Source organism: Eublepharis macularius, chromosome 4 (assembly GCF_028583425.1).
Source record: "Eublepharis macularius isolate TG4126 chromosome 4, MPM_Emac_v1.0, whole genome shotgun sequence".
Lineage (NCBI taxonomy): Eukaryota > Metazoa > Chordata > Lepidosauria > Squamata > Eublepharidae > Eublepharis > Eublepharis macularius.
The window spans coordinates 121,848,728-121,868,845 of NC_072793.1; the positions used below are offsets into that span (position 1 = coordinate 121,848,728).

The 20,118-nt window shown below is 42.3% G+C and overlaps 1 protein-coding gene across 1 annotated transcript in view; it reads right to left on the reverse strand.

Moving 5' to 3' along the window:
* Positions 1 to 20,118, reverse strand: part of PODXL2 (podocalyxin like 2) — a 60,155-nt gene that overhangs the window by 11,058 nt on the left and 28,979 nt on the right. The window contains exon 3 of the mRNA XM_054978707.1: positions 2,363 to 3,288. Coding sequence (XP_054834682.1) covers positions 2,363 to 3,288 — 926 coding nt within the window. The remainder of the gene's footprint in view (positions 1 to 2,362; positions 3,289 to 20,118) is intronic.

Sequence of the window (20,118 nt, forward strand, 5' to 3'; positions counted from 1 at the left end):
TTATGGACAGTTTAAATATTATACCAATAGAGATTGTAATTTATTTAGAGCATATATTATTTCTGTCTCTTTTCCCTCCCTCTCTATTGTCTTCTCAGGTTCACTTTTGCCTTTGAGGAACCCCTTATCAGGCAGCAAACTTACTAACTCCATGCATGGAAACAGAGAAAAAGTAATAGATTCTCAAAGTTAGGAAAACTGAAAAAAAGCAACTGAATGTTTGGGGCTCAGATGGGCCATTTCTAGGATCTCGCTCCCACTAAACAATTAGAATGAATCTCAGTTTGGGAAAAATCGATGGATCTGTGTGAATAGGAAGTACTTGCTAGATCAAAAATAGGGGCCTAACCTAGGGGTGTTTCCACACGGCCTGGCATACTGCTAAACTCATGGAACGAGAGTGTCTTTCTGGCATGATTTCTAACATCATCGTGCCATGATGCCGCTCTCGAGGCGCGATGATGTCAGAAATCGTGCCAGGAAGACGCCCTTGTTCCATGAGTATAGCGCTATGCCGGGACATGTGGAAACACCCTAGCAGATGAGAAATAACTTGCAATAGGATAGAGGGAGTTTCATACAATACTAGAAACAGATTGGTTCTTTGCTTGTCAGAAGAACTAGGTAGACTTACTAAACTTAAACAAACATCACAATCTGAGCACAGCTCATAATTCTGAAAATAGCACAACTGGTTAATATTTATGAAACTCCCATATTAGTTATCTTTACTAAAAGATTTCATGCGGGTCTCTTGTAGATCTGTTATTTATACTTTACGTTTGCCTTGATGGTACTGTGATGGGACTGCAAGATAAAAATGTTTAAAATAAGTATGTTTAAAGAACTATGGTTCATCTGAACCAGTTGCATTGGAACTGACCATAGCTTCATGCTTGACATGAAGTTTGCCAAAATCCATTTTCTTAATTTTTACTTTAGAATAAAACATGTTTACTCAGGCATAACAATAGCCAACAGGTTGTAAAGTATGGTTGAATTGCTTCAACAAGGAAGGAAATTAAAAACCTAAAATGACAGCAGCTACATCTCAGGGGAAGGGGGACACACGTTCCCTTCAACTGAAGTAAAGAATCTCTTATACTGCAACCCTAAACAAAATTTACACTGCTTAGGTTTGCACTACCACTAGTTACTAGGTACAGGTTAAAGCTGCAATGTATATTTCAAAGACAAAATCCGAAAAAATTCCTCTTCCTCATTCACTCTTGCCAAATGGAGTCCCCAAACCAGGATTTCAACATAAAAATAAAAAAACCCAGACTCAGAGCTACTGCTGCTGCACAATACCTTGTGGTCAATGTTCTATCCCTGCCTCTTCCACTATAGTTTAGATACTCTTGCTCTAAGCAACTGGCATTTTCAGTGGCAGCCCCATAGTAAAAGTAACAGTTGCAGCTCTGGAGCAGCTATTCCTAGATGAGTAGTTTAATGGGTCTCCATGGAACGACAAACACTAACAAAATCTTGCCTTTCTTAGTAACAGATACAGCAAACAAACACCTCTGGAGCAGCTATGATTTTGTCTTTAAACATTGGAGGAAAAAACCTTAAAATGACACATACCTTTCAGGCATGATATCTTTGTGCATGTCAAAAAACTAGATTCTGTCCCTAAGAGTTCTTTAATTTCTCCTTGCAAATCCTAAAAATAGGTCTAGGAAAAAGCTATTTTTTTAAAAAAAGCTACTACCTCGATTGTGCTTAGAACATTTCTTTAGTGTTTACTCTGCTTGATTTCTGAATTGTAAAAATAGTATAATAGTGTCTTGAACCTCAGCATCTAAGTATAATTATAACTGAGTGATGTCTCTGATTCATGCCTTTTATGACTAATTAACTGGGGTTCCAGGTGCCCACCCCTGTTGATATACCAGCAATCAGTGGGAGATGCATGCCCCCTGAAGGTGCACCATGCTGGGAACATGCATGGTGTGCATGCTCCCAGCGACATCATTTCCAGGACTGACATTGTTGTACCAGCCATGCAAGCACTCCCATGTTTAATTTGGGGCTGATTATGGCCCCAAACGGGCTGAATTGGCCCCGCATGGAGTGCAGGAGCATTCACCTGGTTGGCATGTTGCTGTCACTCCCAGAAGTTATGACATTGTGCATGCGCTGGAAGCACACACACACAAGAGGGACACATGAGTAGCACGAAGAACCTGGTAACCCTACTGATAAAACATTGATAGATTAAAAAATTAAAGGCATATAAACAGTATTCCAGCATACAGAAAATATAATATTCTAGGATCTGTTACCTCCTCCAAACCTTTGAAACAGGGTAAATTATAACTGTAAATACCACTCCCTCATTCGAGCACTGTCTCATTACCTGTGGCAAACTCCAGGGCACTCCCGTAGACAACACTGTTATGTGGTCATCTCTCGTCTGTGGCGCTAAGCTCCGTTCTGCAGTAGCAGTTGCTGTGACTGGCAGCTTTGTGCTGTTCCAGGCAGGAGTAGGGGTAGGAGCAGGCTTATCAGTCCAATCCACTGAAGAACTTGGGCTTGGTGGGTTGCCAGGAGACCTGGAAACAGTCTCTGTTACTTGGAAGCCATCTCCACGAGATGCTGTTAATAGGAGATCTTCATTAGTCTGCTCTATTTCAGCTGTTTCTGTGGACTCTATGAACACTGATCTCACTGTGGAATCTGTTTGACTTAGTCCAGCTCCTGAGGTGGACTTGGGCCTTTCCTCTCTCATTGTAGTTTCCACTTCTTTCTCATCAGCTTTCACTGTAGCTGTAACCTCTGCTCGTTCTCTTCCTGCTCCTACAACAGCCACTGTACTTTCTGAAGTGCTCTTTAAGGAGACCTGAGAGACACCCTGTGGTCCTTCAGGAGTGGCTGACAGAACAGAGGACAGAGGCAAGAGACTGGGTCCCATGCTGCTCCCTAAGTCAAAGCCTGAGGAAGCATGCTCAGGGGTAGAGTCTTCCTCTTGTTTGCTCCCAACACCCCCAGTCACTGCACTCATTCTGCTGGTGGCTGTGGACAAAAGGATGGAGTACAATGAGTCCTGCCCAGCTGTATCAGGAAAAATGACCTTTGGTCTTTGGTTGTCCTGAAGAGTTCCTTTTGACTGGTTTATAGGGAGAAGCCCTTCTTCCTCCTCAAGGGTGCTGGTGGAAGGTGCTTCAGAATCAGGTTGAGCAGAATCTAATGCCTGATGAAGAGCAGGCACTTCCCACTGGTTTTTAGCCTGTGTCATATTTCCTTTAGGCAGGGCCTTCTGGGAGGCAAGTGGAAAATTGTAATCTGAAAAGAAGCAGAAGAGGCGTTGAACACGCAGTCAGGACCAGAAAATGCAACTTTTATTCCTTGAATCTTCTTTCATATCTACCCTGAGAGACACTAGACTGCTTTTTGTTAGCAGCAGAGTATTATAATCAGTCTACCATCCTTATGCAGTTCAAATTCTCCTGTTGGGTTTCTTCTTTCTGAACCTTTATAAGCAGCTTTAACTTTGTTCAAATCCTTCCTCAAAGCTCATTTTCTCTGCAAAGATAGACTTCTTAAAACCATATATGCACAGTGAATTTTCAACCTTCTCTGCCTATATTAGACATATTTATTTTCTCCACTTCATAAGTCCAATACGAAACAGAAAATCTATGTTTAAGACAAACAATTTATATTAATCATATCATCTGAAATTGATTCATTTGCAAGGATTCATGTCCAGCAGTCTTAGGTTCTACATGCGATGGTCATTGATTCCAGGCAGAATTTTCTTTTTATGCTACATTTGGACCACCCCCAGCATTAAAGCACCTTACTGTCTGCTCTGGAATTCTAAAGATTATCGGTTTTAAGATTACTTGCATATTAGCATACATTGTCCTGATAATCATAAACATTTCTAAAATAGAATTCTATCCCCCCTATTCATTTTTTAAGTCCTGGTTCAGTAACACAGCCAAGGTTGTCCTGAACAGGCTTCAAAGGCTGTCTCCTACTCTCTGTCCAATCACAATCTGAAGGGCATGCTTAACAAGCAGGTTGGGGGTTGGGGGAAGGAAGAAGAGTTTCACTCATTTCACATACCTGATCAAGTTCACAGCCTAGGTTAACTCACTCTGTAGATGTATGTGGAATGTGGCAGCTGGCACCATAAACTCAGGAAAAGAAACTTGGATAGAATGCAGAATCCTACCACTTTTGTGTATCTGTTCCTCAGAACTGCTTGCCCCATTGCAATCTTATATACAAATAGCCAAGTGGCCCTCATCTGAATATGCTTAAATCTGGAAATTGGAGTCATGAACAGACAAGACAGATCTTCCTACACACCTGGAAAATGCCCCTGGTTTGCAAAAAAATCTCAAATCTCAAATAATAATGTTAATGATGATGATGACAATAACAACAACAATAATAAATATGTGGATTTTTTTTTTAAAACCCAAAAGGATAAAAGGAGCGCCTGTAGTTTTAACCAGATGCTCTCATTGGCTGTTGCTAGACAACCATAACAGTTTAGCCAATATTCCAGGCTTGGTTTCTGTCAGTAAAAGATAAGGAGAGGGGTCAGGGCTATTTGGGCTTTTGAAGAAGGACTCATTGGGGCCAGGCCCAAAAGCAACCACAGAGCACTCCGATACCACATTACATGTATGACTCACCAAGGCCTGGCTGCTTGCTACAGTTCAACAGCAGCCCTCCCCAAAGCCAGTACAGTGTAGTGGTTAGAGTATCAGAGTAGGAGTAGGATGATCCAGGAGTAGGGAGACCTACATTCAAATCACCACTCTCTAGTGGAAGCTCACTGGGTGAGTTTGATCCAGTCACACACACACTCAGCCTAACCTACCTTTCAGGGTTGTTGTGAAGCAAAGCGAATGATGTACTATACTTTGGATTTCCATTGTGGAGAAAGGCAGTATATAAATGAAATAAATTAAGAAATATAGGTGAAGGTGGAGGGGAGTAGATAAAAGGTAAGTCATTTAGAGGGTTTGAATGAGAGAAGGCTGTAGAAAAAGGTGGGCTGCCAGGAGGAGGGAAAGAGGAAACAGTGTGGGAAAGGGGCTACAGAGAAAAGTGAAGTACCCCCAGCAAATCCTTTTAGGTTCCCCACCATGCAACTGAGCCATAGGGGAGAGTCTGCCAGGAGTGGGGGAGGTGAAGACGGGGGGGGGGGCAGACAAAGGTGGGTGGGAAGGAGAGAAGAAACCAGGAAAAGTAGGAGAGATTATGGGAGCAGCCAGGAAAAGGAAAGACTTGGTGGGCGAGGGGAAAATGAGATGTCCCCTACAAGTCCTTGCTGGCAGCCCAATTGTTTTATACTAAAGTTCTGAACAAGGAGTACAACATAGAGGGTGGTGCCCTCTTGAATGTATAATACGTGTTTCATTCTGAATAACAGCCACACAACTGTACAGCTGACTCCCCCTACAGGCTTGGGTGAAAGAGAACACCTTCCAAAAGCACAGAATAGCTTAAGAGCTAGAAAGTGGCCAGGGTTAAGATGACAGTGCATGTGGGATTCTTCTACCGTACTCCACCCCCATCCAGCTAATCAACAATAGTGTCAAATAGCAGCTGGGGAGGGAAAGCAGAGAACTGGATTTAGTTTCTCCAACTTCCCCCCAACAACTGGTCAGCACTATTACTGATTACTTGAATTTGGGCCAGGGATGCTTGCACATGCAGCTTTACACAACTTAGAAAAAGAAATTATATCAATTCTTGGCTAATTCTATCTGGAACCTGAGACTCTCCCCCCCCCTAGAATGGAGGCTCTATCTGCCTAGCTATACATTTTTATTCAACCCTTCCTCTAAGGAATTTAGGGTGGCACACATGATTCTCCCTGCCTTTTATTCTCACAACCACCACCCTGTGATTTGATTTATTTATTTTATTTAGGGTTAATGACCATTAAGAATCATTGATACATAATTCCAGCATTCCCAGAGAAATGGGAAACATTAAATTTCTGAAATATAAAATAAATACATCATAAAGTTTAAAATCCACATTAAAACGTTAAAATTGTTAGTATCATACTAAAAGTGAGGCAGAATAAATTTCTATGCATGAACTTATTGCTTGTTGTGAAAGTTTATCACATAAACACAAGATGTGGCTATAATAAGCCTGGTAAAAATTGAGTTTTCATCTATCAAAAGTTTCTTCAAGCAGGCCTTATCTGCATGAATTGTTGGTCTGTCAAGAAGGGTAGTAGTTCGTTGTAAAAGGAGCAGAGAAAGAAGATGCGTTCCAACAATTCCACTTCACTCATAGTGCAAGGGCAAAAATCTCTCTGCATACGGGATATTTTTATATCTCTCTTTCAGTACCACTGATGGCATACCCACACATCTAGCCCAGGTAGATGCCCTCCTGTGGGAAGGGATATCAAGCTGTGCAATATAATGAACCATGGTTATAACATATCTGGATTTTGTGGGAGCCATACATTTGGAGATTTCATTAGATCTTGTTGGCGCACTGTATCACAACCCATTGCTTAATGATGCGTTTCGCTGAGTCACTATTCTGAGTCAAGAGGGCACTAGGCGAAAGACCTGTTCTTCCTAAATTACTCTCAATCAATCGAATCCACTTTGGCTGATAGAGATCTTGTATTATAAAGGGAAGGAGGCCTTTTTGGTTTGTATTAACCTTAAGCCACTGGAAAACTGAGAGCAAAAAAAAATTCTAGCCTCAATTCTCATTTGGCCTGTTTCTAAGCAAAGGAGAGCATTAAATACACCTAGAGGAACCTGTAAAATAGCACGGAGAAACTTAGATTGCGTCTTCTCAAGGGAACGCAGACTAGTGGCCAAGACGCCCAAACAGATGCCATAAAGGAGATGCATTATAACTTTAGCTTGGTATAGCTTCAAAACTGCTGGAACATATAATGCCCCCCACCCACCTAGAGCAGAAGAATCTCAGAATAGCATACACAGATCTCTCAGCACGCTCAACCATCAAGTTACAATGTGCTGCTGTATTTGCCCTAGTTTCCTGCAGGACCACCTCCAAGTAAGTAAATTTATTTACTTGTTCAATTTTATTCCCTTTCATTGTCCAACACCGCTTTTTTCGACACCTGCCAAATGCCATCACCTTAGTCTCATCAAAATTAATTTTCAGATATGAGGTAGGTTAATTGCTGAGTGGAAATTTGCACCTATGTCTCTCAGACCTTAAACGGACACTGCTGTCATATCCCAAAAACTGTATAGCCAGTTTTTGTACTGTTCTTTATACTAACTTTAATATTTCATTCTGTTTAACAGAAGCTCTGTGAGCATCAGAGCCTCATCTCCTTTCAATCTTATTTTGGTTGAAAGTTGCTCCAACTAAAATGCACCATGTAAACTCTCTTTTAACTTCATCAAGCTTGGAAGATGGCTCCCTACCCTTGACTCATCCCATCTAGACACCTGGATCCATGGCACATTAATACTGAGACTAGATCATTGTAATGCACTCTGCATGGGTCTGTCCTTGGACTCCAGTTGGTATAGAATGTCACAGCTCTATTATTAGGAGCTAAGCGGCGCCTATGCATTGTACCGTTCTGCAGTCCCTACACTGGTTGCCCATCAGTTACCAGGTTCACTTCAAGGTACTGACAATCATATACAAAACCCTGCATGGCCTTGGACCCCCATGTATGTAGGACCCTCTCTTCTCTTGTGCTCTGCCATGATACTTTACTCTGGGGCCACCCTGTAAGTAGGCAAAAACAACAACTGCTTGTGCTTTCTCTGTTGTGGCCCTTACCTTGTGGAATGGCCTGCCTGAGCAGGTCAGGAGGGCTTCCACTCTTCTGTCAATCCACAAAGTACATAAAATGGAGCTGTTCAAGAGGACTTTTCTATAGAGGTAATCTGGTTATACCTGATTCCGCACACGGTGGATAATGCACTTTCAATGCACTTTATCAATCGTTTGAGGTGGATTTTTTGTTCCGCACGCAACAAAATGTGTTCCAAATGATCTATAAAGAGGATTGGAAGTGCATTATCCAACGTGTGCGGAATCATAACAGAATGGTTCAGGAAAGCACTTTACAAAGGGAAAGAGATTGCAGGCTATACTGCTATATATAAGATGTATTATCTATTTGCTGAATGTATTATTGTATTGTTGCTGCATTTTCTACTGATGTAATATCATCAGTAGAATATCATTTTTCTGCATTGTATGTACGCTCTGTATTATATCTATTATGCCATGCTTATTCAGATTTCTGTAGTCCTAGTCCTAGTACAATGCTTATGAGATGTCTTCTCATATTAATTGTATAGATTTACACTGTGTAATCTAAGTCTCAGTGAGAAAGATGAACTATAAATGAGGTAAACAAACAAACATAGCCTATGTTTCATGAGCATTCATTTTCACTTTTTGTCTAGGGCTAATTCCTGTCCTCTTTACTTTTGTGCTGTTCACACACTGTAATAAATATGTTTTTTGCTGTTCACACACTATAATAAAAATGTTGTTCTTCCAGAGGCAATTCTTCTTTATTCTCCATTGCATGGATCCATGCAGCTCACATTCTTAGCACCTGTTTTTTTCCCCCTCTGAACTGACAGGCACACACATGCAAGCCTCTTGCTTCCTCTCATAATGCCTTGCCAGGCTTTGTCCCAAGGATCAGAATCTTTATCCAAACAACAGATACTGTCCCAGGCCAGAACATCAATGAGATTTGTGCTGTAACTCTAGCCTGTAATCCTGCACCACAACTGACGAATTCTAGACTAACACAAGCTACTTCTTCTTGCACAGGTAAGATGATGCAAGGTTTCATGTTTTTCAGGTTGGGCAGTGGATGGCTTGCTGGAATAAAGAAGTGTTATCTCTGCCCGGTGAAGAGGAAAGCCCTCCCTAGGTGAATGCAAAGCAGGTTAAAGGGAAGGTGCAGGGCAACTATTTTGCTCATTTAACCACTTTACTGGATTTGTCATCTGTCCATCTGCTGTACTTTAGCACACCCATTGAACACAGCTAGCCAGGGAATACTGTTACCAACAGTATTTATGGTGAATACTAAAACAAGAATACTACATGCAGGTTGTATCTCAACACCATTTTAATATGCAAAGTACTTTTTATTCCTTCTGTGAAGTAAGTCATCATGGTACGATTACGTTGGACAAATTCCTGCTAGTGAAAAAATGCAAGCCTTCAACAATCACAAAGTTCTTCTTTAGGCAAACATCATGTCTAAGCTCCTTCATCACTATATCTAGTAGTACACTCCTTGCCTCCTGTTTAGAAGTGGCAAACCAGGCTACACATAGACAAGGGAGGGGCTTTTACATACTCAAAAGGATCCTGAGGTATGCTGAAAAATATGACTGTAAATGAACCAAAAGAAAAGGAAGAAAAGCCCTTAAAAATGGCCTGATAGTGGCTGAATGTTCTCCAGAAGGGAAGGAACATTGGGAGTGGCTAAGGGGAAAAGGGGAAGAAAAGGGAGAAATCAGCCTGCTCAGGCCGTTCTTACAGAATCCAAAAGGGGAAGATTTTGAGGACTGGGATGGGAGTTCCACCTCTTATGATTGCTCACATGCTCCCAAGTTGTCTGATAAATTCCAGAGGTAAATTTGCAAGCAAAATATAAACACACACACACACACACACACACACACACACACAGCTATGAGCAGTGCTCTTGTTGGCAATCCACATAACATCCTCCTATTTGGTGAACTGACTGCTAAAAAAATACTTTGAAGTAAGGGATAGACTCCTATTGGCTAGGAAGATGTACAGAAGGATTATTCACAAAGCAAGACTAGTTTCCTTTAGCTCTAGTTTTCCTGGGTAGTATTTGTAATACATGGGTGTGTAACAGAAGAGGATACCAATCATCTCAACGCTACTAAAGCCAGGGGCTAGTTCCTAAAGAGGCTTGCCACAAACCACTAATTTGGAAGCTATCTCACTTGCTCCCATATCATATATGGAAATTTGTTGTGGGTTGAGCCCTGGTAAGAGAAATTTTTATTTTATTTATGTCATTTATAGTCCGCCTTTCTCACTGAGACTCAAGGCGGATTAGTACAATCCGTATGGGGAACATTTCCATACAGTGTCAAGGACATTTCCATACAGTGTTAAGGACATTTCCACAACAATGTCATAGGATTTTACAAAGACGTAGCATTAGCAAGGATCCAATACAGAGTTGAAGAATTGCTGAAACAGAACATCATCAATTCTAGGACTGACATTAGACAAACATGAAGTACAGGTAGTATAAGAGTACATATTCGAGCAACAGATAATAAGCAAGGCAACGGAGTGGTGAAGTCTACGGTCCCTAACTCATTAGCGAAGCATTTGAGACCCCTCCCTATAACACTTCCCCCTGTTTTGAGTAAAAAGCCTTTTTGAATAATTCAATTTTGCATCATTTGCAGAAAGCCAGGAGAGTGGGGGCTCTCCTGACCTCCTCAGGCAGACCGGTGGGGGCCAGCACAGAGAAAGCCCGTGTGTGGGCTGCTGTTGATTTCACCCATGTGCAGGCCGGCACCTGCAAGAGACCCTGTTCAGATGAGCGAAGCCACTGATTCCTTCTGCAGTCAGTCTCTCTTAAACAGTTTAAATAAGCCATAGGGTTGTCACAAAAATATTGGTATGTATAAAAAAAACCTTAATAAAATCTAGTCCACACAAATCTCTCTAAGCACCACTTCATGTATGATGGCAGTAGGGTTGCCAGGCCCCCTCAACCTCCCAGTGGGGGCCTGGGGCCTGACACTTACCTGCAGGGGGGGGGGTCACGTGCTTTGTGCGCACCCCCCCACACACACACTTCTGGGAAGTGACATCATCACACGGTCCCTGGGAGTGCACCCATGCTCTGCAGGGGCCTGGATTGGGGACGCTGTTGAGCGCGGAAGCGCTCCTGCCCTCCACAATGGCCCCAAACATGCCCATTTTGGCCCAGATCAGGCTTGTTTCGGGCCTGTTTTGAGCCGCTGCAGAGCGGAGGAGCACTCCACAGTAGCCCAAAATGGGTCCGATCCACACCAAAATGGGCCCGAAACTAGTGCATTTTGGGCCGCTGTGGAGGGCAGGAGTGTTCCTGTGTTCCGCAGCGGACCCAATCCAGGCCTGATCTGAGCCAAAACAGGCCCAATCCAGGCAGCTGCAGTGCACGGAGGCGCGCAGCACTGCAGGGGAGCACGCACACCCCCACGGAGTGTGGGGGATCTGGCATCCCTACATAGCAGTCACTAAAAGGCCACCGCATAGAGGCTGTCCCTCACAGGAGCTACAACCTAAGTGAGGCTGTGAAGAAATGCCCTCTGCTTTGGGCTATGTCACCCTATTGGGAATACTGGGGCTGCAAATGCCCCACATTTATTCAAAGAGGTTTTTCTGTCAGCAAAAAGGACATAAAATAGGAGAGAGGCTAATTGCCCTCAGGCTTCATCCAGGTCAATGGCTCTCACAAGTACCCAGTACTTAAGTTCTGATCATGAAAATGCATCTAGCCAGCAGAGAACAATCAAGATTCCATCTCATGCCCTGAAAGGAATATAACACCTAGGAAGGCACAGATAATTGGGAAAACTGAATGCTAGACTGCATTTCTTCCTGGGAATAACAGAAAGAAAAGGACTAACTCAAGGGGGGGGCAATGGAGGAGATAAATTTCCAACAGGTCCATTTTAATAAGTCTATTCTGGGGTTATCTATTCTGAGAAAGAAGCTCTCACATCTGGGCTCCACCTTGATGACCACCATTACCATGTGGAGCTAACAAAGGGCAGGCAGCCAAACAAAGCCTCAACGTAATGGATGAATGAAAAAAAGCTGCAGCTTTAAGCACAGCCTAGAATAACATCAGGGTATGTATAGCATAGGGACAGAGAGTTGAATGTATGCAACTTTTCTTTGTCTCCTCGTTTGATCTGTTGCTGTGTAGAGAATGTGTGTGGACATTTTTTTTTTTTTTAAAAATTCTTATTCCTTTGAATGTTGGCAGCTTGTCCTCTGTAACAATGATAAACTTCAATCAAATATGTTACTAACAGGGTGCCAAGGGAAAGGAGACAGTTGTAAACAGATTGTTAAATCCCTGGAGTGTGCAAGCATGGTAGGCCAGCACTGCATTAGCTAGCAGGAGATGAGAACTCTAGGAAAAACTTGTAGCAATGGTGTGGACAATACTGGGAGTGCTGCTGACCCTCTTAGTGGGAGATATTCTAAATGACCAGCTGGTGGCAGCATAGATTCCCAGAGAGAAGTGAAGAACCTCTCTGGGAGTTGGATGAGCTCAGGAGAGCAGTGTCCTGAGAGTCTCTCTACACAAGACCTCTTACATGAGGAGGCTCAAGTGAAGTGAGACGCAATGCTAGCCAGGAAGCAAAGTTTTAAAAGACAGATTGGAAGGCTCTGTCAATTTCCCCTCTCTACAGAGACCACAAAGATAGCTCCTCAGAGGGTTTATTTCCTCTTTGCCTCCCCAAAGGCTCTGTCAGTTTCACATCCCCTTCTGGGAGGCAAAGAAGAAATAAACAAACCCCCCAGAGGAGCATCTTTGCAGGCTCTGAAGAGAGGGGAAACTGACAGAGCCTTCCGATCTGTCTTTTAAAACTCGGCTTCCCAGCTAACATTGCGTCTCCCTTCACTTGAGCATCCTCATGTTAAGAGGCCTCATGTAGAGAGACTCTTGGCCAAGTTACAAGTGACGCCTTACCCAGGTTGGACACTTGTCAGCTTCCCTCAAGTTTTGATGGGAAACGTAGGCATCCTGGTTTTGCAGCTGTAATGGAGAGCCAAGCTGTAAAACCAGGACGCCTACATTTCCCATCAAAACTTGAGGGAAGCTGACAAGTGTCCAACCTGTGTCAGGCGTCACTTGCAGCTTGGCTCTGAGTCAGGCAGGGTCCTGGGACAGCCATTAAGTGTCTCAGACTCTTTGATGGTCCAAAGTAGAACAGCTGCTGCAGCACAGCAGGATAGTTCTGTCACAGAGACTACTGGAATCTTGTAAAAACTGAAAAATATACTGACTGTTTCTAAGTGGCTTGCCATTCAGAGGGAATCAACTACAGGGAACTTATTCTTGTCAGACACTGCAACATAAGTAAGTCTTATGTTACTTAATGTGGCTTCCTTCCAGGAAAATGTCCTTAGAACCATAGCCTTAGTCACCCATTCTTACCTACATAGGCTTAAAAATATACTCATAGTAGCTCATAATCACAGAAAGGATGGAGTACTTTGTAAGAGAAGCAATCTGGTTATATAGGATTTACGTGATTAAACTAGGGAAATCATATTAACTAGCAATTGAATTACTGTTAAGTAGAAGTCTTAATAAAATCTAGAATTCCCCTTGCTTTTCCATCAGGAAAACACTTGCTTAACTTACGGCTAGCCTCCAAAGTGGCCCACCAACCACATAAAATAATGCAAAGGCTGTTTTATCTGTCTTTACAATACATTTGATACTAGGATGGTATATAATGGTTCTAGTACTGCATAGAGTAATGAGTAATACTGTTATTAGACTGGGGACCGTTTCATAAATTATACTCTTCTTACATGGAAATTATCTCCATGTGGGGGACAGGAGGTACAATACTTGTGAAATATAGCAAATGTCTTTATTTTAGAGCAAATACGTTAAATGCAAAGCCACAATGTATTCTTGATTCATATACATACAGAACAGACAATACTGGTGCTGTAATCCACAATTAATAATGCAAATAAGCATGTATTTCTTCCTACACAGATCTATGTAGGAAAAAAAATCTATATGTGCATGAAACCTCTTCTGCACAGGCCAATTTTGCCAGTTCGGTTTCCATATTACAGTGTTTTTTTTGTGACCATCTGTACCCGATTTACCACCATGAGTAGTCACACTGGCCACTACGCAGCTTTTCTGTGGCTTTCCTAGGAGCACTTATACCCCAGGAGAAAATCCAGGAAATAGATTGATCCAGCATTCCAGCGATGCATCGATTCATCACGTGCAAAAAAAAGAAAGAAAGAAAAGAATAAAAGGGCTGGCACTGTGATGTCATCAATGATGGCATCGTTGATGAAAGCGCTAGCACTCATTAATCCTAAAGCATTTTGACACAGTACAGACTAAAAAGAACGGTACCATACTGACCAAACTTAAGAGGCAAGCTGATTCTATGCCTTTTGGCTTGACTTCTGGGATAGTGAGGAGTTATGTCCCCAGTGCAGAAGGGGCTTGAGCCTTGAAAATAGATGACAGGGAAGTACTAAAGAAGCAAAATGCAATTGCCAACATTCAAATTTAGCTGGGATGTTAGTGCTCAATGAGTGAGTGATTAGCACGTCTTGTTTAGGACTTCTCTGAAAGAATCAGCAATGATACTTGTCAAGTGTTTCAAAAGGATCAGCAACATGTAGTCTCCAATGGGCTTCTGTCGAGAAATAGCACCATGTACCCCAATAGCAGGTGAGAAACTGTTCCAAGAAGGACCTCTTAGCGCATTTAAACCTAGTGACACACCAGCAGTATCCAGGCAAGGAACTGCTCAGCATTAAGCCTCTTATGTGTTGTCTGTACAAGATGCTTCATTTCATTATTGCTTTGGCTGAAGAAAAGATTAAAAGATGTAAATTAGTTGTCAGTCTGCATTCAGAAAACAGATAATTTTAGGTGCAGAGGAGGGAATGTTACCGGCACCTACTGAATAATGTTCATGAAAATAACACATGCCCAGAGAAGTTTAGGAATTATATTTGAATGTCCACATATGCACTTGTGTCTCTTTATAAAGAAGCTGTATGGTTTTTAGATCAGAAGCCACTCAGGATGTGCTCTAGTCAATTTCACCACTCCATTGGCTTCCACAAAATTTTGGGGAGTGGCTGCAATTAGAAAATCAGATCAGCTCCCTCTGCATCCCTCCCTGCCTACACCTTACAGAGATCAGGCTACTGATTTTAGATGAGATCTAGAGGCACCACCACAAGGGATGAGGAAGAGGGAGGGAACACAAAGGACATTGCCGTAACCACTTCAGAGCAACTGCCCTATCTGCTCAGTTTCAGTTTCCCCATGTTCCTCTCCATGTGAAGAACAAGTGGCATTTCCTCCAAGTGAACTGCATAAGCAAAGGCTTAACTTGTTCTAGAAGTCAAAGTATTTCTCAATGGAGAGTTTTGTTGGTAAGTGGACTTTGCTTCACCCTGAGGATCTATATCAATGTTTTGCAAAATGAGAGGTGGATTTTCCAATGGAAACATTTACCAAAGGAAATCCAGCCTTGTCTCTCATTCTTTACCAGTGAACGTTGCTTGGGCCAGGAGGTAATGTGCCAACACACCTGTGCAATACAGCAGACCTCTGTGCCCTGTTTCTTGTGATCATCACTCATCCATGCCAAGATACCTGTGAGACAACTGCCTAGTGTATGCTTTGACTAGTGGAGGAACTCATTAAACATGCTGTGGTTTCACACTGACCTACTCCCTCTATTTTCTGTGATAAAGACTGAATACAGAAGAGGGCACTGCTGCTATTAGAGAGGGCTGAAAACTTGTTCTCATTCCCTGGGGACTGTGGTAGATCTTAAGAACCCCTGCTTCAACTGAAGGGAATGTTCCCCCACGTCACTCTGGTTAACCACCGTCCCAAGGCTTAAGCCATGTCATTGTCTATGCTATGTAGTATATGTTTTTACTTTGTGCTATTTTCATTTGCACTGCATATAAGTGCACTTTGAGGACTAATTTTTATTTTTATTGCCCATATTTTAATGAAGTTAAGCCAGTTTGAGATCCTGTAAGTTGACTATGAGGCAGGGTAAAAAGTTAGAATAAACACATGGAAGTTTTGCTTTCATTTCCTATCTCTCCCTTGAATCTGTCTGCCAGTATGATGTAGCAGACAGAGCGCTAGTTGTAAATATAAGAAGCCAAGTTCAAATTCTTATTCAGCCATGAAACTCAGTGGGTGGGTAGCCTTGGCCAGGGGATACAGGTGGGGCATGCAAACCTGTCACACATACTGAAGAAAGCCCTTACTGAATGTCCAATGTATTAATTTATCATTTATTGTAAGATGACAGGAACAACCACCAATACATGGAAGCTAGATAGATAACCATCTAGAATAACGCTACTTCTGAAAATTCATTCAGCACCGTATAGATAAAGTAGCATAAGGTGCTAATGTTAATAATTTCAGGTGGGTAGTAAGGTTGATTTGCAGTAGAAGAGAAAGGTTCAAGTTCAGTAGCACCTTAAAGGCCAACAAAATTTCCAGGGTATAAGCTTTCAAGAGCCAAAGCTCCCTTCAACAGTTACTGTCAATAATGTTTCAAATGTAGATATACATAGAACTGGAAAGAGGATGCACATGCACAAGTGCTACATATACTCAGAGCACACAAGGCTCTCTGCAGTTTTCTACATGCATCTCTATTAAAGTTTTAATATTATGATACTGAAAGACTTGCATATTTGCAAGAGACTATTTGACAAATCTAACAGGGATGAACATTTCTTACAAGCCTAGCTCCCCAGTGATGAGTTACACATCACAAAAAGCAATTCACACCAATTTCAAGAGGGATTTCCTTGGAACTGGCTTGTGTTTAGAGTGCAAAAGGCTGGAAACATATGCAGTATAGATACCTGTTTAATAGCGTGTGCAAATAATTTATAACTGTACAAGAATAATACATAAAATCAGAAGGAAGGAAGGGACTTTAAAATTATCAAACACAATCCCCTCTTCTGAATCAAGAGCTTCTATACGTTAACTCAATAGATCTAGCCCCTCTTTATTTATTTTAAATATCTATACCCCTCTTGCCACCTCTGGGTCACCATCTTACTTTTAGCTGGGGAGGAACCCGAAAAATCCAAAATTTATCAAAACTATGGAATTCTCTCACCAGCAAGATTCCTCTGTTCCCCTCTATCATTGTCTTCCACCAGCAAGTGAAGACTTTCCTGTTTTCTTTAGTGTTCCATCACTAATTCTTCCTGTTTAAGTGTTGTAAGTGTTACTTTAATTTTGTTTATTGTTTGCTGCATTGGGGACCAGAAACTGGGTGGAAAGATAGCATTAAAATGTTTCAAATAAAGTCAGAGACTTGCAGTGCAATCCTAAGTGGAGTTACACCTTTCTAAGGCCATTGAAATAAATGCGATTAGAAGAGTGTAACTTTGCTTAGAATTGATTGCACTGATGGTGAGAGGACTACTTTTTGGCAAATTGACAGAGCAGTCCTGAGGTGGGGGTGGGGCAAAAATGCTCAGGAAGCTGACTAGGATATACACTGGCATATCCAAGATACAATGACAGAAGCCAGAATTGTCCCAATACAGCACCCCAGTGCCGCTACACCACTCCTGGATGCTGGTGCAGCCCCACCATGGCCACCTGCTGGTGGAACTCCAGCGTAAGGCCCTGCGCTGGTGGGGGAAGGGGCCGACCCAGTGATGTGGCTGGAGTTAGTCACTCCACTCCAGCCCGGGAAAACACCCCAAAGAGCAAGAGAGCTGCCGTCAATTAAAGCACTAAACTGCCAAAAATGGATAACCACAAATGAAAGCAATAAGCAAAAAACTTACAACCACTACATATATTGTATTTCGTATGTGAAATAGAGTAAATGACAATAATAAACAACTTGGACACAAAACAGTCAATAGCCAAGATAAATTAGTCAAATATTCACATAAATCCCCAGACCAACCAACAGTTAATTGGCAGGTGCAAGTAGTCAATCTTGCAATGTCTGCAATCCCATTAATCAATGGCTGTTTGCCATTCACAGGGGCATCACTGGCAGCCATTTTGCCGTCAACGATTGATTGCTGATTCCTGGATATTCCTGGAGATGCTATGGATTCCAGCATGTTTGCTATGCCGTCTGTGCCTTGTGGAGAGCTGTGTGTTGCTGTTTCTCCCCATGCACTATCCATATGGAACAGACCAGCGCCATTTCATTTATGCCAGTGGCTCCACCTCTACCTCAGCAGCCCTTAGGATTGCACTGCCCATGATCTGTAACAGTGGCATCCACAGTTAAGGAACTCTGCCTGAAAACTAGTGAGGTTCTTTGCTCCCACGATTATTCCTGGACACCCATTCAAGAATTTCACACATGCAGGAGTTTGAAACCTTCTGGTTTCTTCAAATTAGCATAATAAGATCCAAGTACAAAAAGAACATGAATGGGAGAATAGAGTGGTCAGGATGTGTAAAGTCCAGCAAATCAACCCTCCTACAGAACGGCTATTTCCTTTTGCCCCAAGCACGCCACTTTCTGAGCCCCTCTGGATAAAGCAGGGAACTCACGTATTTCCACTTTACAAGTTTTACATATAAAACTTCCTGTGTGCTGAAAAGATTTTTTGTATGGTGATGATCCATTTGGTCACTCTATCCTTTAAGAGTTGATATGAATGCAATGCCTGCCTGAGCTAGGAGGGTGCCTTGATGCTGTGTAGGTGCTGTACAAATATGGGCTGCAGTACTGGCTGCTGTATGGGGTAAGAACTTTTTAAATATTATGGCAGCTACATGGAACACCAGCACTGGCAAGCATTTTTGTGATGCTGTGTGTAGGAAGCACCACATTTCATTTGGCCCTAAGCTGCCACATCCATATACCAGTGTTGGCTAAACAGTAATTAAAATGTCATAATAATAAGTCTTCTTATCCAACTTGTACATGTACAAGATTAATATAAGAGACAAGGAATTTACAGTGTCCACAAATCCCATATCCTCAATGCATTACCCTTTGCAATCATGCCAGGAGCGCCCCGCCACCAGTAGACTAGAAGCAGGAGCCAAAGTTACAGAGCACAAATTACTGTATTTTGATTGGTTTCACAAAACACTAAAGTATGTTGTTTCCCTGGGGTTTCTAAATGAAATCTCATCCTATTATAGTGATCTGGGGGCTCCCAAGCTCAAAGGTTCCTCTGTTGGGTAAATCCACAGATCATTCTTTTGTCTCTTATGGTCAACCTCTGACAAGAAATAATTTGAGCTTTTACTGATATCATCCAAGGCTGGTCCAATAATTTCTGCCTACAATGCTTTCAGCTAAGAGACAGGCATTAGCAATGGGGCCAAGTTGCTCCTTCTGTAAATCACAGTTGTGCCGCAGACACACAAACTCGCACTGTTTCTGCTGTCTACGTCTACTGCTGATGTGAAGAACAACAGGCATATGGGAAACATAAAGGCTTGCATTCCAAACCAGGAACCAAGCCCAGAAGGATTTAGAAGGGTTATTAAAGGAAAGGCAGTCTCGCAAGACCCAGTGAAGTCAAAGAATATGCATAATTACAATATATATGTAAATAGCAGCTTCTTAGAGAGGATGATGATATGTTGGAGAGTAGCTTCTTCCCCTACTTTATTTTAATTTGGCTTATAAAGATGAACACATGAGAACTGGGAATGTATGAGTAAGAGAGCTAGGAACGGAAAGACAGCTTCTTGTCACTAATACAGCTTTTATCCTAGAAGACTCAGTTCTTTCACACCAGGAGTCAGCAGGGATACATAACTACAAATAACATAGCCTTCTAGTTCCAGACTTTAATCCAGCTGGGAAGAGATCCACTGAGAGAAATCAATAAAAGCAAAGAGCAGAAGCAAGGGAAGAGATGGCAATACAGATTGCAGGGGAAGTGATAGTTGGTAGGTCAACCTCATCCTGCATTTAACCTGGAAATCAGACCAAGATTGAACAGGATAATCTCTTAAACTGTAAGGTAAAACCTGAATATGCCCCATGTTCTCTCATTCAATGAGCTTTTGCCCAGCAAGGTTTCTGATTGTCTACTGGAGATCTGACTGGCTCTACCTATTTTAAAAAATAAAGCACTGTTTCAGCCACAGCTCATGAAGTTGCCTTACACTGAAGCAGACCATCAAGATCAGTATTTTCTACCCAGACTGGCAGCAGCTCTCCAGGGTCTCAGGTGAGGTCCTCCACATCACCTACTACCTGGTCCTTTCAACTGGAGATACCAGGGAGTGAATCTGGTACCTTCTGCATGCCCCACAGAAACTCTTCCATTGAGCCACGGCCCCTCCCCACAGTTGTCACCACAGCATTAGCACCACACCACTGT